Genomic DNA, 27,477 nt, shown 5'->3' with positions numbered 1-27,477 from the left:
TCAACGAAGATTAATGAAGCATATTGACAGGTTGCCATGCTTGGGTGCAGGTGCAATTGAGCTTATTTATAGCCAATGTTAAAGCAGCGGAGGACCACCAGTGTTGGGTTGGCTCGGCCTTCTCTGCTGGCTGAAACACGATGAGAAGCTTTGAACCAAGTTTACTAGCATAACCTAATATTTTTCTGTTTCAATTCAATGATGAATGCAATTATTACCAAGAGTTTCGTCGCTTCATTTTGTAGCAATTCACCTTGGCTGCACCAGTTCCTGTACACTGTGTCTTACATTTTTTTCTACTCAGATTTGGGCCTCTTTGTGCTGCCATGTTTATCTTTATGCGTAGGACCTTCAGAATCAGTCGTGTTCATAACATCGCAATCAACACAGGGATAGGCAATTTAAATGATGCAGGGGGCTACAAATTTTTGGCCAGCACTACTAGGGTGCTAAATAGGAATGACAGGTGTAACACAGATCTAAGACAAAAATACCATTCAATTTCTGCTTGGCTCTTTGCTCTGCTTTTCATGGGATAACTTACAAAAGGATCTGAACTTGCCAGTAATTATGAATCTGAGAATTCAAATTTATTTTTTGTAAATTAATTTGAAACTAGTGCTATCAGACAATGTGACTGCTTTTAAAATTGTAATGTTTGGTTCCTTTCTTTGGAATGACCTCCCACTGAGCGATAGGCAAGCCCCCTCGCTGCCCATCTTTAAACAATTTTTTATTCTTTTGTCTTTTTGACTCAGAATGAGACTTGAGTTTTAGTTTGACTGTTTATGTCCTTTCTACTTACTGTTTTCATTTTTGTTTTGTTTGTTGTTGTATGAATTATCTTTGCTCTATGTGCAGCACTTTGCATACAGTGGTGGTTGTTTTAAAGTGCTCTGTCAATACAGTTGAGTTGTATTATTTTGTATTGAGCTATGTTTAGGACTTCACATATACTGTATATTATGTGATTTGTGATTATGGTGGGTGACTGTTGTTTTTGTTTTATTGTTGTAACTGTATCTGCTGCCCCATGGCCAGGTCTCTCTTGGAAAAATAAAGGGGAAAATTTTTTATTTTTCTTCAATCAAATTATGGTCAACATCACAATGGCTGATTGAGGAAATTTAGTTAGCCTATCCCTTGCCTTAAATATACAGTATAACATCAGACAACACACAGAGATAGAGATATTAAGAAAATGCCTTTATTTTTTTCCTTTTACATTTTGAAAAAAAAAAGCTAGTTTTAAAGCACAAAGTTTTACTTTGTGTATAAACGTCTCTCGGGACTAAAAAATGGTCGCATTTGCACATTGTGCTAAGACTGGGAAGTCTGTACGACCATTCCGGGTCTCGTGTTGTGACACAACCAAAGTAAACATTTTATTGCATAAATTATGTTGACTCAATGGCAATTATGCAAGCAGACAGTGAGTGGAAAACAACACTAAAATGAGGAAATAGAATGCTGTGCAGTTATTATACGTTGAATAATAATAGCAGCGTTCTTAATTGTAAGTGGTGCACCTCATATCAGGGAAAGGAAAAAAAACTGAAGCAAAAATAGACATTATGATGACAATTATCTTAAATAGAACTTGTGCTTTTGTCTGAAGAGCAAAACATTGAACTTTTCTGCAAAATATTCTAAATAAAAGAGGACAAACAGACCCAGCCCACCCGCATTTTAAAATGAAATTGGCAAATAAATTCCATAAACAAATGACAGCTTTTTGTCAATTTCAGAAGAGCAAGTTTTACGAAACTCTGCACAAGCTGTAGTAGTTAAAGGCACAGTCACAAGGACTGGTTTTCTGAAGTTCATGAAATGCTTGAAATATTTTGCACAAAAATATATACATTTAAGTATTCTCTACTATGCTACCTTGGTATAAACGAAACAGAAATGTTTTGCTACTATTGTAATAACAACAAACTGTATGAAATGAATTCATGGAGAAAAAAAAGAAACAAGCTCTAGCATTCAGAGAAAAAAAACAAACTTTTTTTTCCATGTTGCAGATTATGTATACCCCCCAAAAAAATAAAATAAAAAGAAAAATCAATTAAAAGCTATAGAATAGTGTAACACAACATGAAAGGAAACTTGAACCGATTTGCCCTCCAGTGAGTCCAGTTGTGTATAGCTCAAAAGATAGTTCAGGATCATGAATAGTAATGCCTCATGACAAAAAGAGCGCCATGTTACAATTTTAGCAAAAAAAAAAAAAAAATGTCCCTTTGGAAAATGTAGCATTAAAAAAAAAAAACAAGCGTAGAATTTTTTTGTCACATTTTCAGGACCAAAAAAAATGTAAAATATACTTCGGGACATGTCGCATAATATCGCTCACTTATTGAGTTACTATGACTACTGTCTCCATTTACTGTCAACACCTTTGTATCTTAACAACAAACGAAGTCATGTTGAGCATGTTGTGTTTTTAGCATTCTGGCCCTTTGCAACTGGCCACCACACCCCGTTCATTTTGTTCAAATAAAAACTTCGGTTAAGAATGGAGCCACTCGTCATTACTTGGCTTCAATATCGGCGTGCTGAAAAGTTGAATTAATCCAACGATGCGAGTTAATGAGAGACGAGAGTCATTTTGCTGAACACAATCTGATGCACTAAAGTCAAAATCTGGTGAGATTTGCCAATTTTGAACGATGCAAAATTTAATGTAAAATTTTCCTTTGTGCAAGCTTGACTTTTTTCAGTATGCGTTATTTCAAAAATGCACTATGAATTTCATTAATATGCAATATGTTCTATCACATCATCCTAATTTTTTAAAATGTAATTGTAGGTGAGGTAATCACTAATTATATTACCGCTACATGTGGCGGGCCTACCCTGCCGGAGGTTGCCATGTTCCGCCTCCAGCTTTCTGCTACAGATACACAAAGGCGACAGACTTAGCGAACATAGTTCCTCAGCATCATGATGACAGCCTGTGTAACGAATGCCATGCACTTACTCTGTCACTTGAGGCAATACTACCACTCATTTGGCATGCCATTTTACTTGCCCCTCTGCTGAAAATATTGGTGGTAGACTTGCTAAGTATGGCCTCTCTGAGGCACCGTAGTGCACGTGCTTGAAAAAAGCAAAATGGTTGTTGCATTGAATCAGTTCATCACTAGATGGCACTAAATTCTACACACTCTACCTTTTAACGTGCATCTCACGGTTTCTTAAAAAAATCACCTTTTTAGTACGGTAGCTGTCGACAAGCCCAGCAACTATGGATGATCACATTACCACTGCTGTGCGCAATTATCAGAGGCAAACAAGCACAATATTATTGTATCGCAGGTTCTGCCATGACTACCCATATTGTGCCGAGACAGTATATATGACATTGTTTTTATGGTTTTTTTTGTTTTTTTTGTGCAAAGCCTGTTAATTGATTCTTGTCACAAGGAATAGATTTCTTAGTTTAATTTCAGATTTTTAAAAAAAAACCCAGTCTTAGGAGTCCCTGTTGAAAGCAGAGAGCCTGATTACGTGACTACTGTGCTTTGATTGCAAATATTTGGCAAGGTCAATAGTAGCTTTGTTCGGAAAGTCTCTTTGTTTTGCTGACTCATCGCTTACTCTGTGCAGGCGCTCCAGCCCATTAGTTGGCTGAATTGTAGGTTTCTTGGCGAGACTCAGTCTCAGACAGTGAACTTGGATACACTATATTTAAAAAGGCTAAGTTGTTTGATGAAGTCTGCGCCGAGGAATAATGAGAATGCACTGGGGAGGAAAAAAAAAACGTTGAAGTCTGTTATTAAGTCCCCTCAGGCTTCAGGATTCTTTAGCAACATTTTTCAAAAATCTGTACTTAAAAACTGTTTGAACTAACTACACTTGGCTGCTCAATTCACACATTGGAATGTCGAATTGTGAAGCGAGAACAACTTAAAAGACCGCTCAGTGAAAATGTTGAAAACAGTCCCAGAGGGGTTGAAAACCCTTTCATACAAATAGTTGTGTAAAGTTTTCTTTGCACCTTATTTGATTGCAATGGCCTCATTAACAGTAATGAACAATATGTTGATAATGACTTCACCAAGGATTAGTTTAAATGCTTCTTTTCATCAACTTTGCATAAGCATAATAATAATAATAATAATAAATAAAAGAAAGCTGCAAAGTTGACCAATTTGAAACAATGCTTTGGGCTTAATCGGCAGTTATTGACCATCTCGACAGGTATAGACCATTTACACCTGTTTATACAATAGTGCAAATGCTCCAGTGTTTTCATTTCCCTTGACTCGATCTACAGCTCATTCACAAGTTTGGGTGATAGGAAAAAAAACAAAACTGTGAAGCTTAATGATCGGGCTATATGGGTATTATTATAAGACGGTATTCTCTCTAAAGTAGATAAGCTAGTACACAGATGCTTCTTTCCATGTGTGTATGTTCATTCCAGTTCAATAAAAAAGTAAATCAGTCTAAACCTAACACACACTTGCAAATAGGTTATGATGGAGTCTAGCCTTTGCCTTTGTAGCAGCATTTTGTTAATGTTAAACATAGTTAAACAAGGTACCACCATTTCAGTTAAAACATTTTAAAAAACTGGAAATTCTACTCAGACTCATTAGTGTTCTTCAAAATCAATTGCATTTTTGAGGAACTAAGCATGAAGGAAAACTCACCAAAGTTTGCACACACATTACGCCCGGCGAAGAATTTGATATGTTAAAGTTGCCTTACATAAGTAAGAAGAGAAAAAAAAAGGTATGTAGCGCCCCCTACAGAGGTTTAACGAAGACTTGTGCTGGTACTTACGACCCGCGACTATGAAAATTGGGAGGCACATACAGCACCGCAAGACGTGAAAAAATTACTTTGGTAGCTATCCCCTAAAATGTAAAAGAAGTGAGCTAACAAGATTTGAATTGTACAATTTTTGCAGAATTTTTGCACATTTACAGGGGTCATAGTTTTTCCCAATGTTCAGGGGTGGGCAACTGAGTGAAATGGTTAGGATTGTTATCCAGCTTCTGCAGAACTTGCTGATGAGCTGATCATTTTGAATCAGGTGTGATGGACGTTGGAGACATTCAAAACAGGCAGGGCTGCAACCTTTAAGGACAAGAGTTGTCAAGTGGTTAACCCATGGACTTCAAACACCTGGGACAACAATAGGAGGAGGGGGGCGGGGGGACATTGTCACATACCATTTTATGGGGGCGGGGCATCAAATTTTGCATTGCATAAAATCTTCTAAAGGAAGCAATCTCAGTTCTACGCCTCACCAAGTTCTACGTAAATTAAGTTGGATATGTCATAGCCCACGATATAATTAAAACTATTTTGGGGCCATATGTTAAACCTAACAGGAAGTCCACCATTTTGACTTACTTGAGAATTTGTCAGCATTTTTCGGGGGCTTTGATAGAGCTCATATATACGAACTCATCCGAGAGATTTTATCCAATCGTCTTTTTGTTTCATCTATGTTGGGCGGTTTACAAAGAAAAATCACGAGGTTTTTGAGGGTCTAAACCTGGATGAATACTCAAAACTTTGCACGCACATACGCCCTGACAAAAAACATTTATATTTTAGAGCGTTATTGTCCTATTTGTGGTTATTGTCCTATTTGTCAGAACCCCAATGTGCCAATACCTCAATGTGCGTGTACCTCGACGTGGCCAGGGTTGCGAGGGCCCTTTACAACTAATCGCAGTTCTGGTTTATACTGTGGAGTGTGGAATTCTTAATGCATACTCTGTGATAAGATTTTGCTCTCTTCCAAACATCTTTGAATATATTCTATTATTTACAGTTACTTCCACGTAGGATGAACTATAAAAACACATCTGATGATACTGGTGAATGATTGTTGAAATGGGCTCACCATTTAAAGTGATTTCAAATTGCGATCTGAAGACAAGAAATGCATGCAACCAGGAACTAAGTCTGTGCATGATTACAAACACTAGCTCCTGATAAGACGGCGTGCTACAATTGATGCTGCAGAGAACACAACACCCGTAACAGAGCCCATGCGCTCGAATGTTGAAAGCTGCAGCTACTTAAGCATCCTTGGGATTTAGAAAACACTCTACGCTGCGATGCATACCGAGTGACGCACACTAGATAAGCTTACTCTTCACATTCAGTCAACCCGCAGGTCACACACTGGATTTGGAAGTCTAGTTGTGCTTAGCACGATTCCCTTTCAAGTAGCTTTTCCAGCGCTTCACCACATCCTTGAAGATGGGAGAGTTGTCTATTGATGCCAGCAGCTGGAGCTGGTTAATGTGCGTGGTGTGATAGTCCCAGCGAGCCAAGTTGGGCGCAGTGCCCAACATGAAGTGGCGCAGGTCATAGATGCTCCCCGACCCGGTGTCATAGAGCGGCAGCATGGCCTTCAGCGACTCCATGCCGCGGCTGAACAGCCGCCCGGCCTCCTTGCCCAGCTTCTCTCCAGCTGTCTCGCTCAAATCGTAGAGTCCCAGCAGGGAGTAGATGAAGCCGTTGAGGACAAAGGAACTAGGTGAGGTGGGATACTCTTCATACCAGTCGTATTTGTTCATAAATACCGCCTTGACCCCGTGCTGCGCTGATGGCACCTTATAGGGTCCGATTGCCTTCAGAGCAGCATTGAGGTAAGCGTGGTCCTTGGTGAGAAGGTAGGCTCTCACGAGGGTGGACATTGCCTGGCCTTGGGCCATTGCAGAGTACCAGCCGGGGTCGAGTGGCCGGAAGCCCTCGCCCAATTTCCGTGTGACCATGATGGGCCAGCCGCCATGTTCGTCTTGGTTGCGCCTTAGCCAGTCGCTGGCGGCGAAGAAAGCGTCCATGTGGGCAGTGGTGGAGACAGTGATATTGTCAATGAATCCCCGTCCTTGCAAGAGTAATCGCACAACTCGCTTGGGCATGATCTAAGAAGGAACCCAGGTAAGACCATAATCATTTAAAACAGAAAATGCTCAAAACTTGGTAATTAAGTTGATCCATGTGCGTGTGTCAATAGATTCAAAATGTATGTGGCAGATTAGCTTAAGCACTTTACAGTGGAACCTCAAAGGTCGTTCAAAGAACACGGCACTGAACATTCATTTTCCTTCATTATATTAGGCAGCAGATATTAAGAGTGCAAATATCAATGGCATCGGATTTCCAGAAAAAAGTTTAAGCTGATGCAGTAGAAAAAATAATGACATACGCCACACGCCGCCATATTGGACATTTTTGACCGGGTTACATCATCACTTTGACATGCCGCGTGCTGTAACACGGCACTGTTTATTTTGGACTTGTTTCCTGTTGTTTTGTGCCGGATAGCATCGTCCAGTATTGGCATAATTTAGAGGGCACTCCTAACCGTCTCAAGGTTTAATAGGATCCTTTGAGAATGGGGGGGGATATATAATTAATTAATTAATGGCGGCAGTGGCTGATGAATGCAGCCAGCTCCATGGTCCATGAAACAGGTGCAACCATTCCATTACTGTTGCATAATGTACAAAAGTGTGTCTATACAGATTTTATATAGATAGCCAGACAGACAGACAGACAGACAGATAGACAGATAGATAGATGTGTGTATTCTGCTCATATTTAGTCATGATGTATAACTTTCACATCTTTCTAATCTGCAAGTTAACTGTAAATTTTGACACAGTAAATTGCACTGCTTCTGTTGCTTAATTTTCCCTCAATTCCTCAACAGCATCCCATTTCTCAAAAGTGTTGTCATCACCAAATAAAGCCCAATCAATTATTAAATCACTCATTATTGTTTCAAATTAGCTAATTTCTGCACTCAGGGTACTTCATATTTACTTATTAGAAAATTTGAGGTTGATTTATTCGTTCGTATAATTTAATGCTAAGGGTGCTGCGGATTATTTTTGAACTTTGGAATGTCCCTTTTTTCCCCCCAGAGTATGATACATTTATATGTATCAATCGTTGGCAGGAGAATAAATAAAGGTTTGATGATGGAAACAGCGAATGTCAAAAAGATTTATTCTACTGTAAAGCCAAACTAAATGGAGGTCGAGGTTCCACTGTCTTCACATAAAGTGCAAATGTACTTGCTAGTTATCACCACTGCAGCTTCCGATTACAGTCAAACCTCGGTTTTCGAACGTCTCTGTTTTCGACCAAAAATTTCGACTTTTTATGCCTCGGATGACGACTGAATTTCGGTTCTCGAACAAACTGAGCGCACTTGAATGCGTCACTTGACTCCTCTCGCCTTCCTGACATGAGGAAGTGACGCTTCCTCGTTTAGCGTTCCATGGTGAACAGACGTGTTCAATAAATATATATTTTTTTAAAAAGAGCGTGGTTTCGATTTTTGAACAAATCAGTTTTTGAACAGCCTCCTGGAATGGATTGAATCGAAAACCGAGGTATGACTGTACTGCAATAGCCGTGTGACAGTGTCAGTGCAACATTGTGCAGCATTAGCAGGACACCAACCTTCGTGACTTTGACTGCCTTCGTGTTCGACAAACCGATGCCTTTCCTCAGATCTGTGAGCAGGTCACGTGTGAGGGTGCTCCAAGTGGTTCGTGGCCCAATGCCGTAGGTGATTTCACGATCTTTGAAGGCGATGAGTTGCGTATTGGTAACATAGTGGATGGTGAAGGCCGAGCCTTTCTCTGTAGTGTCGAGGATCACAGACAAGCTGCCGTTGGAGGTGAACCTAATGTCCAAGCTGAGGATGAAGTCTTTGGTGTTATCTAGAAGGAGGGACACTGCCTCCAAAGACTCTGTGTGGACAGAGAGAGGTGGACAGAGAGAGGTGGACAGAGAGAGGTGGACAGAGAGAGAGAGAGAGAGAGAGAGAGAGAGAGAGAGAGAGAGTCCAATATGTTAAAATGCAGGATAAGAACCAAGGCTCTGAAAAATGCAGACTATCCAATATCATTTTTTTACAGGTTCAAAAACAACTTGCATTTCCTGAGTGATCCAATATGACAACAGACTATTCTTAACCCAGTGTGATCCCAAGATAAAGCAATTAAAAAAATAATAATCTTTTTCACTATTACAGTGTCTCTCGCACAAACAGTGTCAAGCTATTTCAGGACGCATGTGACAGATGCGTTATTGCATGCTGCTCTTAATTAACAGTAGCAGAAGGGAAGGAAGAAATAGAGAGGAATCATGGGTAAAGTATAACACCATGTGGCAACGCAGTACGGTAATTTTTTTTTCTCAATTTGTAGCTTGATGTTAGTCTGCCACAACCCCTCTTTGTCGGGATTATCTCTGTTCAAGCACAATTATTTCAGTATAGGTTTTATGAATTCACTGCTATCCCTTGAAGTGCCAGCAGTTCTCAGAATAATCCTCGATGCTACTTCTCATTCTGCACAACCAAAGGAGCTCCAAAATACTGACAGAAATCACTTAAAAGTTGGTGAGAGGTGAAAGGAATAAAAAGAAGCCAAAAGGAGGATAAGTAATGGGATGATGGGCCATAAAAGACATTGCAGGCAGTCAGACAGGAGTGAAAAGCTAACAGAAAAGGCAGTTGACAACCACAGAGAGAGAGAACAAGGCGAGGACCACAGACACAAAGGGAGTCATCAGGAGGAGAAATGAAGGAGAGAGACAGTCTGGCAGGGGCCTCTGGATGACGACGACTCTTTAATGCACTCATAAATCCATTAATTAAGATAATGCAGAGAGTAAATGGATTTGGACTCTGGCCCTGTGATTACCTTGCCATCAATAAAGGATGGGTAAAGAATAAAGACGAGATTCCACCTCTTCTATTCCTCCCTGTGGCTGTTTAGTAGAAGGCGACAGGGATGTCATGTAGTTAATCGACAGTATGTCTGCTCCAAATTCAACTGAGTGGCTCACCACGTTCAAAAGGATGCAAAAGTAGACAAAAGGATCCAAGTACAACTCAGTCAAGGCACATGACTGTGCACAAGACATACGTAGAGTAGCGTGACAACTCATAGGAAATTATAAAATGATGACTATGTAATGCCAATGTGAAAACAGAACACCAATGAAAAAGTACATAAATGATCCGAGCAACACAAAAACTGGAGTATTTTGTCAATATGACACTAAACATGAATGAAGCTGCTTTTTTTTTTTAACTATCAGCAGGGTCTTCGTGGAATGCGTCAATATAAGACAAAGCAGAACAAATATGAAGTACGTCGAAATATATAAACCACCATCACGCTAAATCAAGAACCGTTTGCCGCATATTATGCAGAGCGTGCTTCCTGTGTGGTCAGTGTTTTTTTACTCATTCTTGCTAGCTTGTGGATTTAATGGATTTAATGCAAGCATTACGCGATTGAGATAATGACTATAGCTTCTTGACATGTCATCGATAGACTCAGGTCACGTTTGAAATAATATATTTTTCAGCCTTGGATAATAAGTAAAACAGAAGTACCGTATTTCCATGCTTTCATCTGTGCCGTCTGGTCCAAAGTGGCCTGCGGCCCAGTACTGATCCGCGTTTAAATCATCTGATCTGTTATTCAAGCTTCAACAGCAGACAGTCTACTTAAACTACTACCACTCTAACATTTATAAATTTTCATATTTTTATTGGTCACACAATGTAAAATGTTCACAGTGAAGGGTGGAAAAAGCACCCCAAGGCTAATCAGGCCAGGAGTCAAGCCAACCAAGAATCCAATCAATGTGTGATTTGTGGCGTTGGCCAAAGCTGCTCTACCCTATTAAAAACACGCAGGAATTCCAGCTTGCTATTCACCCCGCAATACAAAAATACCTGAAATGAGCCATGCCTCATAGAAAAACGGTTTCAAAAGACCCACAATTAAAAATTGTTGATTTGATTTGACATTAGCATACCCAACCTTGAAGTTTGCAAAAAAGAGCAACTGGATTTTCCATAGAACTACTGACACACTATTCTTTAGACAGATGAAAGTGAGTTCAGTTGTTTGGAAGGAACACACAATGCTATGTGTGATGAAATAGGCATAGCGCAGCACCATCAAAACTTCATACTAAATGTGAATGGTTAGCCAGGGAAATCAGAAATCTGTGAAGTGGTGCACTTGGAGACCACCGCCCACAGATTTTATGTGTCCGTGTGTGAACCCGTGTTAAGTCAATTTCGTACTTCTACAGGTAAAAGGTAGCATGTTTTGTCTGTTTATTAATTAACTAATGTAATATATCTTTTTTTTGACACTTTTTTTCTCTTTTAATACTATTCTTACCATAAGATCCAAAGCAGTGCCCCACAAAGTCTTCCACGACATCACGGAAACCAGCAACCTGCCACTACAGAGACCAGGGTTTCCCACTAGTCGGGACTTGCTTTTGGGTGTGTGATCACAACCTCAGGGATGAGCTGGAAATATGACGATTAGTTTGAAATGCTAAAAGTGATTCATTTGAATACACTAACATAAGATTGGTGGTTTCTTTTATTGCACTTTTTTTTTGTTTGTTTCTGCAGTGACAGAAAATGGTGCAGTGGATTTGGGACCATTCAACCAAGCACGTGGCAATACAAGGTGCTCAGTGGTGGACAGTACAGGAATAAGCAGAACCCACATAGTGGTTAATGTCAGGGGACTGACAATTGATCCACTTGTCAGACCATTTGAGATGGTGCTCAACACTTGCACCCAAGAAAGAGTAAGAACAAAAAAATGAGAGGAGGAGAAGTGGAAGAAAGCAGAAGTAGACGAAGAGGGAAAGATATGAGTGGAAGAAACGATGCACTGTATGTAAAGATGGGCTTTCTAATAAGAAAGCAGAATACAGACTTAAAACATATGGCGTAAGGATGATTGCTAAGTACAATGTCTCGGCAAAAAGACAGAAAAGTGGGTGGAAATGAGTAAACAGTGGTCGATCATAGCCTGAAATGTGCAGCTGGACAAGAGAAATAAATGGAGGATTAAGCGTACTGAGAAAAGACTCAGAAGTAATGATGAAGGCGCCAAGGCAAGAAAGCGATGATTGGAAGTTGAGTCGTAAAGCAAGGTGAGAAAGGACAGGAGAAGGAGGAAAACAAAGTGTAGAGCTTGGCAAGTGCAAAGAAATTGTTGATGATGACAGGCTGAAAGCGGGAAGAAGAGGAGGAGGAGGAAAATTACAGTCGAGACAGCAGCTCAGTAGAGGACAACCAGAGAGAAAAACAGCAGGTGCTCTGGACAATCATGACAGCTCACACACTAAGCTCTGGGCGGAAAATTTTAAGTTCAGTTTTATAGTCACATTTTCCTTTTACCATAGCTTGAATACTTACACCCTATACACACACACACAGGTACAAAATAAATTTATCACATATATGCGCACATGTAAACAGCGGGTAAACAGTCAATGTTTCGATATTTTTGAAGTGTGCTGACATTTTGAACAGCAACCATCACGTCATATTTGCCGCTCCTAGTCAGGAGTCACAGGTGAAATGTTGCTAATGTCACGAGCAGCGTTGTCATTATCGCGTTCTTTGATGCTAAAAATAGCGACATTGTAACAGTGAAGACACAAATCGTTGCTCTCGCTCGCTTGTACTGCACACACACATGCGTGTCAAACAAGAGCACTGGCTTTAAAAACAAAAGCACCGTATATACTTTTGCTTTTTTTGTTTGATTTTGTCCATAGACTGGTAGGGCCAGAGACTTTCGGGGGGCAGCAAGTGGCCAACGGTCTTTTTTTTTTTTGTTTTGGTTTGTTTTTTTGCCCAGGTCTTTTCTAAAATGTCCAAAATAAATTTGGTCTTTTGGCCATGGGATGAAAATGGTGTCAAATGAAGATGAAGCAAAAATATTTAGCTAGCAACTCGTCATTACAAAATAAAAAGAGCATGTTTTATGTAAGTTATTTGCTGTACAATATTTTGAAGGGTACAGCAATGTTCGAAGATACTTGTGTTTGAAATGCTATTAAACTGCTTTGGATTCATAATTTGTTGCCTATATTTGTAGTTTAAAGTGTGGTAATATGGTTTAAACTATAAATGAAGGCAATTATAATCACTTTCAGTTGAGCCATACAGTGGTCTATGGTTCAATGTTGGCCAGCTATAATCACCGGTAATATCAACAAGAAGGCAGGCACAAATACAAATAGGTGAACACTGAAAACATCCTTACTTCAGAGCTGCAAGTAATTCTGTCCTGTTCTGCTAAAACAGTGTGTAGAAATATTAGATTTTCCACGTTCATTCATTTTAAAAACCCACTTTGGTGGAAGGCTTCGCAGTGGCCGACTTTACATTATTCGCAAGTGGAGATATTTAGGCACGCCAATCTCCTTCACAGACTCCAGCGAGACTGTTATGCTTTCGCCAAGCGGACCATGTGCCACACATGCACTGAATTTAAAGAGAATGGGGGGAGCCGCTTCGATTGGCTGGGAATCAAGTCATCTGCGTTCACTCCCACAGCGGCGCAAACTCCTATTTTGCCTGTCCGTGAAAATGCCAAGAAAACTCCAACCATGCTCAAGGTTACACTGTAGTTTGCACTAAGCTTGTGCTGGGCACGAAAACAGGGCCCTCAGTGTTTTGGCAACCTTGTGCTGGGCACGAAAACAGGGCCCTCAGTGTTTATTTGTGATGGAGTGTTGACTCCATCACAAATAAGCCATGCTACCAACGTAGCACCTGTGGCTAATGTTTGCTTGTTTACAGATTGCACAGTGCTTATCTTTTGCATGTTCACGTTAGTGAGGTGTGTGGCCTTGGTCAGAGATCTGAGGGGGGAGTAATTGGTGAAGTGAGGCTACATTGTAGTTTTTTGGTGGGGCAGGGCGTCAATTATGTTTTGTTCGCTATTTGTAGCAGGACTCAGTCCTTATTGCCCGTGAAGTGGAGTGTACAAAAATGCTGATCTGGACTGTGATTTATAAAACTGTCAAGGTTCTCAGCCTTTCAAGTTAGTCTGACACTAATCTCGGATAATGTCTACTATTTCCTTGAGTAATATTATTTTTAGGAATCCGTCATAACACACTGGGTCCACTGCCAACCAATGCATTCTGCTGCTATTATGACAGTGTTCAAGTGAGTCACACCGCACATATAAATCATTCTGCCCTGAGGGTGTAACTCATATCGAACCTCCTGCAGCCGCAGTTAACAAGTGATAAATTCTTTGCCTCAAGGCCATCTGGGCTCGTGGAACGCGTACATACCTGGAGCACTGAACTGGCGAACTGAGGAAGCACGGCCCTTGTCCTGGACACGGGTGAGACTGCAGCCCTTTGGCACACTCCATATTGCCGTGCTGGCTCGGCTATCTCTTTCCTCAGCTGTATCGTAGACCACCAGGTGCGGTGGACGCTCTGTTAGGTTTTTGCTGTAATGACTCAGGCCGTACTGGGCAATCTGGATGGCATAGAAGTAGCCCTGAGGACCCCACTGAGTGGACAGAGGCACACCTGTGGAAGAGAAAGAAGAAAATGTTCACGAGAAAGGACAAAATGTTCACAAGCTACAAGGACATTTCTTAAGTGCTTAAGTCCCCCAAAAACAACGAGCCAGACAATGTCATAAAAATCACACGCACAGTACACCGATACAATAAATACCTCGAGGTTCATTAGAGACACCAATGACACTCAACGGTTGTCCACACATGAAAAAATAGTTTTGGAACCGTACACATTGCGCAATAGTTCAGTGGCGTTCGGTCACCTCGCTCAGTCTGCAGCATGCCAAAGTAGTCAAACTGTGTACTGATACGTGGAATTAACTTCATAGCTTCCGTGGCTTTTTCCAGTTACAGTAATCTTCAGACACGATGTTGCACAGGAGAATGGTGACAACTGTTAAGTGTGTTTCTCCTATCTAATTTCCTTTTATATAACTCGAGTTTTGAACATCCTAATACTGTACTAATTTGGCAAATCTATGGAATCTGGGTACATGCCTGCAAGTGACATGACAACATGTATCGTGTAAAGTATTTTCAAGCATTCAATACATGCAGGCAAATGAAGGCAATGTGCAACATGAGAGGTCGCCTGACAAACCAGCATTTTTCAAATGGCTTTAGCAGAATAAAGTATTCATGCAGCTGATGAGCAGTCTTTGGAGACAGAAGCGCTGCAATTGTCAATCGAAAACAGTTGATGAAAGCAAGACAGAATCTGATTGGACTTAGAACATTCAATGTACTACGCATAAAAATTGTCCAGTGTGCAGCTTTCTTGCCTATGAGCTCACAGATTCACAATCATTCAGAATCAGAATTCTGATTCTGATAAAAATTATCCAGTGTGCAGCTTTCTTGCCTATGAGCTCAGACATTTTAATCAAAAAAATGTTGAATGACACAATATTTAAAACCTGTATAGATCTCATGACCATCATTTGAAATGAAGGGGATGTTTTTTTTCTGAACCAAACAAAACAACCCCCACCCCCCCAAAAAAAAAAAACAGGCCGAAAGAGGAAGCCCCGGAAAATAACTGCTGACTGTTTGTTTCACAGTAGGCCCAGTGTTCTTTTCTTTGTGCACACAGCAGAATTGTTAGTACCCAAAGGCTTGAAAGAACTTTTTTCTTTGAGAAGCAGTTTTGCAAATTAACACCTTCATTTGAGGAGCAACTTTCCAATTTTGAAGAGCATTTCTTGCAGGCTCATCTGAGGGACCTGCACCAAGGGTTTAATTTAATAACAATAAATATACGACAACATAACAAATGAACAACTGGTTTCCTTATTGACATGATTGATTTGTTTTATTTCTTAAAGCCACTATGTGAATAGGAGAACCTTGCAGCCCAGTTTCTGACAAGAGATCAGAACATATTAATATTACTCCAAGGTCTTACATACGCCGGCTCCCAATCAGATGCAGAATACATTTTAAAATACTGCTGCTGGTCTTGAATACAGCTCAAATCTTGCCGAACGTGAGAGGTGTAAATATTTATGCTCGTGATTGCTTTATACAAGTTAATAATAATTCGAGACTCAGCATCTATATACAGTACATATTGGGGGGGTTTCAACAGTAGCCCCTAATAGTATTTATAATTGTACCAAATGTACCAATGAAAATAGACACGCGCATAATCTCTGTTGCCAAAATGCAAAGCGGGTCACACGAGCGCCTCAGTTAATGGGAACAAGATGGATGGAAAGCTGTGCTTTATAAAGCAAATAGTGCTAGTTAAGTTAGATGATCGTCAACATGGCAAAGGACACATCCAACCAATATTTATTTATTTCATTTATACAGGAAGGGTGTAAATTGACGTGCGTTCCGCCTTGTTTGTGCAGTCTGACAGGCGGACAGAGTTGGAGCGCCTTCACTGTACGTACCAGTAGGAGCATTAAAAGATATACTCGTGCTGTGCGACCAGATGAGATTTTTACTCGCACAATTTGGAAAAAAACGAGGGCATTTGCAAGCATAACGGTCGGACTTTTGAGCCCTGCAGCGTGTAAACGGAACTTCTGTGTAACACACAAAGGATATTTATTTGCTGCCACGGAGGAGACATCGAGTTTTATGTGGCGGCTTTGGGGCATTTACAGTCAATAGTAACTTTTAAATCACTGTGAGATCTATTATTAAGAGTAAAAAAAGACAGCATAACTATCATTATGAGTTACGCGAAAAGCCAATGACGGATGTATAATGCGAGAAGCACAGCAATGATCTGTCCGCACATCCATGGTGAGACGGTACATGTAACAAAACAAGTACCTAACTTGGGACATATATGCTACAAAAATGTGTACATAACTTGAAGAGTCTGTAAAAGGGGTTGTTCACAACTCAAGGTGTATATCGTGATACACATTTCAACCATATCACCCGGCCCTAGTTCTTGTTAAGAGTAAAAGTAATAATACTAATACATTTTTGTTTTTTTGATATGTGTGCATATGGTGTTTCTGTCAAATTTCTAAAATTAATGTTGCCCCTGAGCCAACATGTTTGCCCACCCCCGTGATAAATGGACGACAGAGAAAATTATCATTCTGTTAAATCTTGTGCAAAGTGACTCCATGTCTTTTGAAATTACATATGTACTTATTGTCCAGAAAATAACTATTTAGATAAATTAAACAATTATGGATAACATGAGAGAGAGAGAGAGAGAGAGAGAGAGAGAGAGAGAGAGAGAGAGAGAGAGAGAGCATCAATGTTTTATATCTAGGATATGCATCGTTATATTGCCCACCTCTATAGTACACCCTTCGATCAAGCCAATTAAGAATCGAGTATTCAACAAGACCATGGTATAGTACTGTGTGCTGTCAGACAACCATTGTAGTCTACACATCTTTTTTAAAACATTAATAATTTTTTGTTTTAGAAAATACAGCTGTTGTAACAGTCCTGGAAACATGAATATTTTTTCCATACAATAGTTTCCATTTGCCATACTATTTCAGATTTGGAAATGAATGAAATCAAATTTCAAACTATTTCATATTTTCCAGACTTTGTAGTCTACGTCCCCGACAACCGAATGGTAGCAAACTGTTCCGCTCATAAATATAATGTGTCTGAATTGAATCGTCATCATTTTTTAAAAAATTCTATATACAGTCAAACCTCGGTTTTCAAACGTCTCGGTTCTCGACCAATTCGGTTTTCAACCAAAAATTTCGAGTTTTTTATGCCTCGGATGACGAACAAATTTCGGTTCTCAAACAAACTGAGTGCACTTGAATGCACCATTTGACTCCTCTTAACTTCCTTACACGAGGAAGTGACGCGCTTCCTTGGGTAGACGAGGAAGTGACGCTTCCTCGTGTTGCTTTCCATTGTGAGCAGACGTGTTCAGTAAACATTTTTTTTAAAAAAAAGAGCGTGGTTTCGGTTTTCGAACAATTTCGGTTTTCCAACAGCCTTCTGGAACGGATTATGGATGAAAACCGAGGTTTGACTGTATTTAAATGTGTTTCTTTTTTTTGTTCACATCTCATTTTGTCTCTTTTTTTTCTTGACAAGCTGTCAATGTTGAACATGCACTGGGCAGTGACACATCTTGGGAGGAGAGCACGGTGGCTGACTGGTAGCAGCTCTATTCCACTCCTAAAATCGCAAAACATAACATTGTGTAATATAAAACTCATATTGTGGTTCTATTCTGCAATATTTTTGTACACCGAGATGAATGTTGCTTGGAGACCTTTAAAGATCAAGAGCTTTGTTAATTGATATACTGATCAATTGAATATCATGTAATCATCTAGAGACTGCTCTTAAGATCTAATTTAACAGTGAATGAACAACTGAAGTCATGCACATGCGGTCCAGTCAGAAAACAACATCAAGCAAATAGCCTTACCTTCCACTCCACTTATGCATTTCACTCGGTCACGGACCTCCACATTGTATCCCTCAAATGACATAAAAACCCCATTTGGGTGATAGGGCTCTCGCTGCGCATAAACCTTTGAGTAACTATGCTGAAACTCAAAGCGATCATAGCCATCATACTGCACCACTTTGCCATACACCTCAAAGTATTTTTCCATCCAACTGAAAGGCAGATAGATCTCTCCACCTTCACGTCTGCCTTTGACCGTGGATTCATCATTAATCAGGCAGTCAATTTCCTCATACTTGCTTCCACCTACAACAGGTGGAGGTTCTGGAGGTTGTGGAGGGTGTTGCTGGCTGCTGAAGCTACTAGCATCCCCCTCCTTGGGACTTGGGGCCCCCAAAGCAGCTCGCGGCAAAAAACGCAGGGAGGTGTTACTCGAGCAGCGATTCCACAGTAACACAGTGATGAGTGTGAAAAGGGCGCAGATGACAATGAGGGTCTTATAGTTGACTCGAGCAGCCAGGCAACGCATGGTCACAACTGCCCTGAAAGAAGAACAAAAACAACGTATTACAGAAAATCAGAAACAAATTTGTAGGGTCCAAATATCAAATCTTAAGGTGGAGGCTCTAAGTATGCCAACCTTCAGCCGTGTCGTCTGCTACAATAAATAAAATAGGAGCAGTAGCTGTCAAAACACAATAAACATGAAACTTTCATGTTAGAAAGTTACATAGTCCGTTCAGTAGAACAGAAAAGATTCAGCATTGTAATGAAAACATCTTAACTTAGCCCGGATATGTGGCTATCTGTCTTCCTCCATTATATTGCAGAGCCAATTAAAAAAAATGAATTACAAATTTCTGCCCTGCAATTGGCTGGCGAACAGTTCAGGGTGTCCCCCGCCTACTGCCCGAAGACGGCTGGGATAGGCTCCAGCACCCCGCGCGACCCTTGTGAGGATAAAACGGAACAGAAAATGGATGGATGGATGGATAAATTACAAATGTCATCCATCTGTCCATCTATTCTCTGTCCTGCATGACCTCACTCGGGTGGCAGGTAAGCGGGAGCCATACCCAGCTGCCTTTGGGACTTCTGGAAAGCAGAGTTCATTTTCACTGACCACACCCAAACCTAATTACCTCTTGAACGTTTCAATCAAGAATTCGGCGAAAAGATCCCAAAATGATGCAACAAAATTCCATGATCAAAAGAAATTCAAGAACAGATGAGAAATAATGCAATTCGCATTTATCAGTTGGGAAAGGGTTACAATTCCATTCCTAAAGGTTTCGGACACCAGCAAAGCACAGTGAGAGCCTTTCTCCACAAATAGAGAAAACATGGAACAGCGGTGACACTTCGCGGGAGTGGCCGCACTTGACCTCAAGAACACAGCTCGGACTCATCCAGTTAGTCAGAAAGCAACCCATGACAACATCCACAGAACTGCTGCCCTCCCTCACCAGTCAGGTTATGGTGGTCCTGTCCTTGTCACATATGCGTGTTTCTGTTACCAGTAGTCTAATGTGGATGATATATTAATGCTTACAAAGACAAAGACAATATGAGATTTGCACGGAAGAGTGGGCCAAAATACCTGCTGCAATGTGCGCAACTCTAGTCAAGAACTACAGGAAACATTTGACCACTGTAATTGCCAACTGATCTTAGAGATAAAGATTTTGATTGTCTAAATATTTATTTTCTGTAAGAATATAAATAGAAACAGTCATACATTGTGATTTCTTGGATTTGGGGAGTCTCTCCCAGGTAAAATGAACCATTGATCAAAATTGCAGTTGTCTCATCTCTTTAAGGGGCACTACTTACACAACCAGTTATAATATGTTCATAAGGGGTTAAAAATTGCAGTACAAAGATGCTAAATATGAAATAATCACTGAAAGTTGGAAATAATCATTGAAAATTTGAAACTTACATCTTGGCTCATGGTGGCTCGAAACAGTTTCAAGGAATAAAAAAAAGCACAATAGGAATATATATAATTACTGGGATACAGTATAAATTACAGTGGCATCTCTACTTACGAAATTAATTGGTTCTGGAAGACATTTCTTAAGTCGAAAATGTAAGTAGAGACGCATTTTCCATGTAAATGCCCTAATTCGTTCCAAGCCTTCCCCCCCAAATTCGGACATAAATGTTTCCTAAAGCATAAAAACGCATCCAAATATGTAAAAAATACATGCTGCGATTAGATTATTGCATAATAAACGAGAGTTGTGCATTATGTAAAAAAAAACAAAGAACAGAGGAAAGAATAAAAATAATGGTCATTTAACTTACTGTAAGTGCATCGTCATCGTTTTTTTGCCCTCTTTAGTCCATGTTCTCTCGCAGGAGTGTTTTTTGCCTGGTGATTTGTAAAGAACTGATCCAAGGACGTTTGTTTTGTCAGCTTTTAACAATCCTTTGAAAATGTCCAAGGCAAATATCAGCATAGTTAGCGATCGCCCGCCTGGTGAACTTTTTCTGGGTGATTCACATTTCCCTATCAGAACATCTCATGGGCCGATGAACGAATGATGAGTACGCTGCATATACACATTTCTATCTATCTACACACACAGACACGTACGGTAGAATTCCCTCTTAGCCAATGGGATGCCAGGATGATGCTCGGTAATAGCCAATGGCAGAGCACCTATAAGTATGTTGCATTCAGGAAACTGTGAGCTGCGACGAGCAGCCCAGACTGTATTTTTACCTTTCGTATCTTAAAATTTATTTCATAACAAGAGGCAATATTTGCCTGTTGAGATGTTTCATAACTTGAAAATTTTGTATGAAGACCTTCGTAAGTAGAGGTACCACAATTTTAAATCAAACTAATTGCGGCGAAGCCACACAATTGTCATTTTATAATGCAGAGACAAGCGGAATGTCACACTCCACCCACCACCGCAAGTTAAATCGCAACCTGTGAGAAATGCCACACACCACATTACATTATCAAAATGCAAGAATCTGCTTGATGGACACAAAAGGATGAAGGTAAGTGATGTGTAAATGTTAAGACATGTTTTAGATTCTTTGCCCGCACGGCAATTCAACCACTGAGGCGAAGTGAGCGTTGGAGTTGGAGCTAGTTGTTGATCATCATTCCAGAGAACTGCTGCATCAACAAAATAAAAGGATGGCAACATAGCTCAGGTGGTACAGCGGTCATCTCCCAACCCCAAGGTTGCGGTTTAAATCTTGAGCCCCTGTGACCATGTCAAAGTGTCTTTCAGCAAGATACTAATGATAATGACTCACGAGTTGCTCTCAGTAGGTAAATGAGACATTGTTAAAGTGCTTTGAATAACTTGACAGGACAAAAACATATTACAAATGAAAGCCAAAAGCACAATTGTGTATGAACCCAAAGAAGGTTCCAGTACGAGTGCTACATGACTATGCAAAAGGCAAGCCACCACAGCATTGTTGTTTTAAAAATGCTAAACAACCAGGGTGCATACAATTAACAAGACTACACAAAACATAACAATACAATGTTCACAAAAATGACAGGGTGGCACAGGCAACTGGACCAAGAATGAGGCTCTGGCCTCCCTGTGTGGAGTTTACATGTTCTCCCCGGGCCTGCGCGGGTTTTCTCCGGATACTCAGGTTTCCTCCCACATTCCGAAAACATACATGGCAGGCTGATTGAACACTCTAAATTGTCCCTAGGTATGACTGTGAAAGTGGATGGTGGTCCGTCTGTGTGTGCCCTGCGATTGGCTGGCAACCGGTTCAGGGTGTCCCCCGCCTACTGCCCGAAGACAGCTGGGATAGGCTCCAGCACCCTCTGCGACCCTTGTGAGGATAAGCGGATCGGAAAATGAATATATATATATATATATACACACACACACACACACACACACACACACACACACACACACACACACACACACACACCCTCCTTTCCCATGCTACCCACCTTCACCTTTTTACTAACCTTGCAAATGTCACTTTTTTTTTGTCATGTCGCGAGCTACTGAAAAATGGATCGCGGACCGGATATGGCCCCCGGGCCCAAGTTTGGAGACCTTTGTACCACAGTATTACCAACATGAGAAGCCTGGCAAGTGTATTAAAATGCTCACTACTGCTGTCCATTTGAATACATTTCACAAATGACTCAGTACATCTGTTCTAGTATGCTCTAGGGTTTTGCCATGCGTATCGTTTTAATACCGCTTTGAGGTATTTTACAAAGGTAAAAACTCAATCAAACTAGTCGACGTCAGTGAGGTACATCGCAGTTTACAGCAACGGGAAAGCAACAGATCAGCGAGCAGTTTTTGATTGCACTGCATTCCGTGGATTTTGCAAAAGTGACGGATCAGGATGATAAGAGATTATAAGGCAACAGCCCAAACCGTGCAAAATGTCTGCATTCTGACGGGGAGTAAATAAAAAAGGGTGCATAAGTTCACATAGTTGCTGGCATGGATCCGAAATGACAAAATGTTGAGCCTCCTTGTGTAGCCGCTTCACAACTTCAGCAATAACAAAAACGATAATTACACAACTGAACAAGGGAGCACTGTGCCCCAGCAAGTGAACCAGTTTAGATTAATCAAACGACTCGTTAGCATACAAGCTAAGGGTGGCTTCGTATCCCAAGAGGACGTCGGGCTCTGAAGTTACTGCATTCTTTTTGTAGTTTCGTTTATCATGAGCCGATGTACTCGATACTGTTATATACACGGGACGGGAAAGTGATTACTAAGAACAATATGTTTTGGGAGAGGACAATTGGCGATAGGGTTTTTTTCCTTTCCCTCTCTCTTTTTGTGAGGAGCTCGTTAAATACAAGAGTGATCCAGCTAGCTGTGCATAGATGTGAGTATGTAAAAAAGGAAGCCAAAAAGACGTGCTGTTAGCGACCTTACCTGCAGCATCAATGGTGATGAAGGTGCCGACTTGAATCTTTTTCGGCCACGCCAACAGTTGTTGTTTTCCTCTGCAGGGCAGTTCAAAAGATTCCTACTTCACGCTCGACAGAAGCAACCAGCGAGGACAAACAGAACGTTGCGCTTCTGGTGCACAACAGCGACTGACACCGCGCAGTGAAGGGTCTGCTTGGAGCTGCAAGGATTTGTGATATCGCGAGATAAAACGACAACTCAACGAACCAATCAAAATGGCACATTTCTTTGCCAACTCCTCATAAACACAGGAAGAATCCATCTGAACTCTTTAATCTCCCGAGGATTGCGGGTGTGTTGAAGTATACCAATTTTATACCCCATTTGATTTCGGGCAGGAGGCGGATTTGATTCCGGCATGATGTAATGTTAACTGTTGAACAAACATGCTCTTTTGGGGTTTATTAATTAATTGGTTAATCAACAATCATCAAATTAAGCAACACCATTTTGATAATCCATTAATCATTTAGAGCCATTGTTTGATTACAAATAGTCCAAATTCCCCGATTTCAGCCTCACGAAAAAAAGAATTATCTGATTTCTGTAGTCATCCATAGAAGCAGACTGGCCTTTTGTGTTTAATCAAAAGAGACATTTGAAAACATTTGCTTTTATTCTAGAAAACAATCATCAAGACTTCACTTTATTTTCTTAGACATTACGGACCAAACCAGTAACCAGATCATAATCAATTTATAGAGAAAAAAAGATCACTGTTAGTTTAAACTATTTTAAACAATAACACACATCAACAATTTTTATTAATAAAATGTTATATCGGTAATGCAAGTAACGTGAATGTGTGTGTTTTGAGTACATTATTTTGTCAAATGATGGTGTTATTAAGAGATGGATTAGGTCATTTACTGTCCCCACTGAAGGCCCAAGTCTGAAACTCATCGCCTGCCCCTGCAATTGAGCAGACAAACGAGCACACTACAATGCAAGGATGAAAACACTGGACACTGGTAACTGGTGGCAAGTAGGCAACAGTCCAGCATCTATGTATCTCCTCTTTCTCCTGCACTTAAGAGCTTAGCTCTCATGGAGATGAGGTCTCCACGCTAGGATCCACCTACCCACACTACCATTACGACTGAGGACACATAAATGAAAAATAACTGGATCATGACAGAATTTATCTAAAGATTTTCAGGTTGTGGATATGTTTTGTTAAGAGCAAGGAGGAAACTGTGTTGCTCTTTTTGGTGCTCTAATGTATTTTGCATGAGGCAGCCAAGGCCACTTTACCAAACGCTTAAATAATTCAAGCCTTCTTAATGCTGATGCCAAATCTTGTGAGATAATCTGCGAGATGGAATAAACAAAAATGTCAGGTCACAGAGCAGAAGACCTGTATGACACAAGATCTTGGAAAAGAATGTCGAGACACTGTTAAGTTGTCCCGCATTTCCATGGCTGACTACTTTGTAATTATGCAAGACTTCTAAAAAATTACAATAATACTGTTCTGAAAATAAAAAGCAATACTTATAGTTGATATAAACTATCTATACCCCTTGTTGAAATGTAAGTGTTTGAGGGTATAAAAATGAAAAGCACGTTCATAAAAAAAAAAAAAAGTGAAGGTAGGTAAAATAAAAAACTAAAATAATGTGGTTGCACAAGGCAAGGCAGATATGTTTGTCTAGCACAGGGAAACTCACAGTGCTTTGCAAAAATGAGTGGAATAGAGAGAAAAAAGTTACAGCACATAACTGCTATGAAGTTGCTGCTATGACATAATAAATGTATTATTTTTATTACTTTTAAATAAAAACTTCTTTGTGAAAGTGAAACTGAGAGGTTGCTAAAGGTGCAGTGTGCAGTAACACAAAAATATAGAATATTAATTACACGCACACAGACACACATCTTTTTTTTTTCATTCATTTCCTGCTAGAACCCCCCTCCCCCCACGATCGACTTTGGACCAGTTCGCGAACTGGTTGGGCACCCCTGCTCAAAATTGTCCTTGAGTGTGAGCGCAAATGGTTCTATGTCTATGAGTGGCCTGCGATTGGCTGGCAACCAGTTCAGGTTGTCCCCTGTCGACTGCCCAAAGACAGCTGGGATGGGCTCCAGCAACCACCGCGGCCCTTGTCAGGATAAGTGGATCAGAAAATGGATGAATAGATGGATGTACACAAGTTAAAACACTTGTCAGATTGCAGCAAGTCACGTTGTGATCACCTGCACAATATAATGAGATGCTATACAAACGCTGCATCACATATTTTGCAGGTACAGTTTGAAGATGAGTTGATTTTTGTGGTTGTAGTTTGCGTTGGTGAGTGACCGAGGGCACCACATCAGCGTGAGAGCTGTCAGTAATACTTTAGTGAGCTCATGCAGGCAGTTGCAGGACAGAGCTCTCACATCAGTTGCCCTCAGCTTTTTAACTTCCAATCTATCACTCTGTAAAAGGAAGCAGTGGCTGAGTACCTTTAAGTGGTCTCATTTCCTGGAAAGCAAAAGGATAGCATCTAATGTCTGTTTTAGATTATTTTTGATTCAGTGAGTCTTACTTGCTTTATCTTACCTAAAAGGCACTGAACTCTCTGCTTGCGATACTATGTCTAAATATAATTCATGGAAAGCAGATCATTGAAAAAAGGTTGAGAACCAGTTTTAGAGCACGTATGACACTTATTATTTCAATGTCTTTAAACACACTTTAAAATAATACAAATTAATTGAAAAAATTGAACATATTGAGGGAGTAAGAACAGAGCAATGTTTCATGTCCATGCGTGAGGGTGAAGGTTTGTCAAACATTGAGATGAGTTGACTCAGAGGCTTTGCACATGCCTGTATTGTACTGTACACGGCCACACAAAGGAAACGCATGATTGGTTCCCGGCACAACATCGACCAACGAGAGCACGAATGGATTTTATCCCGTGAGCTGCTTGGCTGCGCATCATTGCAGCCTCACCCAACACCTTCACTTGTTGTGTCTCGTCACACTGTTGCGTACTGTATCTTAGTGTAATGTTCACAATAACTTTTTTTTAAAAAATTGTGAAGCTGCTTTCCAACCCCTTGCCGCCACTGAAGCAATGCGCTTGTCCCTTCATGGCAGCAGGGGTCTGACTCGATTGAGTGGGTCAAGGAGCCTTATTTTGAAGTTTTCCTGACCCGGTCAGCTGTTTTTTAGACAGGTCACAAGAAAGCAGGGACAGCTCAGACGAAGGCTGAAGTGACATCCGAAACTGTCAGCTCGGTAAAAGTTTCTTTTTTTTTTTCTAAAAAAGACCATTGTCTGATTAAAAACAAACAAAAAAAAACCTTGAATCTATTTCAACTAATAAGGAGACAAGGTGAATGTCATAGCGCTACCCATCACCATGTTTTTCTCCAATTATAAACCTCAGCTGTACCGTCAGTGCCTCTAGCAGAAGAGTGAACCAAAAGTCTGTACAAGTCAGGTAAGAACCACCTTCTATGCCACCAACACAAGCCTCTTTGCCGCTCTCAGAAGGTAATGTCGATGACTGTTAAATTACTGTGTAAGGTTTTATAATTGAAGGTTTAAATAAATACATGTGCTGTTGTACTTTTTGTCTCAAATATGTTAAGTATAAATACCGTTTACATATTTTAAACATGCTAGTACCCACATATACATACATGAAAATATCGAGGGCGGGGGAGATCCTACCTCACGGTTTTCACCTTTTACGGGGGGTTTCTGGTCCCCATTAACCACCAATGAGGGATTACTGTACTGTATAAGACAAAAGCAAGGCGTGTCAAATGTTAGGGAGGGGCCAGCCAGGCAGCCTCCTCAGCCAGGGTGCTCTGCACCTCACACCTGAGACTCGTCAGCTCATCACCCACCTGTTGCCTATCTGCTCGTTTGGACTGGTACATATTGACTCACAGACCATTCCTCAGTGCAAGTTCGTACCGTCACCACGCCAGTGGACTTTGTTGCCATTTCCTACAGCTGCTTGTTCCTTGTGTGGACAATTCCTTGTGGACTCCTCGTGCTTCCTCCTGAGTGACTTTGCGAAGACTCTTCGAATAAACTACGCCAAGTGTTGGCTTCAACAATACCTGCCTGTTGTCGTGCTCTTGGGGTCACACCCAAACCCTAACATCAAACTCAGACTAGGTCTAAAAGCAGAAATCAAAGAATAACAGTTTGTTCTGTTCCTGTAAAAAGGGTAAGCAAAATTCTTGCAAAATCACATTATTATTTATTACACATGACAATTTGAAACTTTCAGATTTTAGCAAGGATCACCCAAGTTAAAACATTTGATTTTTTGGTGGGCCA

General features: G+C 40.6%; 1 protein-coding gene across 1 annotated transcript; it reads right to left on the bottom strand.

Moving 5' to 3' along the window:
- Positions 1-1,191: 1,191 nt before the first annotated feature.
- glceb (glucuronic acid epimerase b) lies at positions 1,192-23,783 on the bottom strand. Its single transcript, XM_019867381.1, has 5 exons — positions 23,154-23,783; positions 18,262-18,785; positions 14,140-14,385; positions 8,449-8,741; positions 1,192-6,899 (listed from the first exon to the last, which is right to left on the bottom strand). The coding sequence occupies exons 2-5, from the start codon at positions 18,770-18,772 to the stop codon at positions 6,168-6,170; spliced, it is 1,782 nt and encodes a 593-aa protein (XP_019722940.1). The 5' UTR covers positions 18,773-18,785; positions 23,154-23,783; the 3' UTR covers positions 1,192-6,167.
- Between the last annotated feature and the right edge of the window lie 3,694 nt (positions 23,784-27,477).

This window comes from Hippocampus comes, unplaced genomic scaffold, assembly GCF_001891065.2.
Source record: "Hippocampus comes isolate QL1 unplaced genomic scaffold, H_comes_QL1_v1.1 scaffold2, whole genome shotgun sequence".
Taxonomy (NCBI): Eukaryota; Metazoa; Chordata; class Actinopteri; order Syngnathiformes; family Syngnathidae; genus Hippocampus; species Hippocampus comes.
This window is presented reverse-complemented; position numbering and strand designations above follow the sequence as displayed.

Bases quoted from the DNA above. Each gene is read 5' to 3' on its own strand.
- glceb (XM_019867381.1), bottom strand. From the start codon at position 18,772: ATGCGTTGCCTGGCTGCTCGAGTCAACTATAAGACCCTCATTGTCATC. The intron at 8,742-14,139 runs GTATGTACGCGT...CTGTCCACACAG, and splicing joins TCGCCAGTTCAGTGCTCCAG to AGTCTTTGGAGGCAGTGTCC. The intron at 6,900-8,448 runs GTTGGTGTCCTG...GTTCCTTCTTAG, and splicing joins AGGCAGTCAAAGTCACGAAG to ATCATGCCCAAGCGAGTTGT.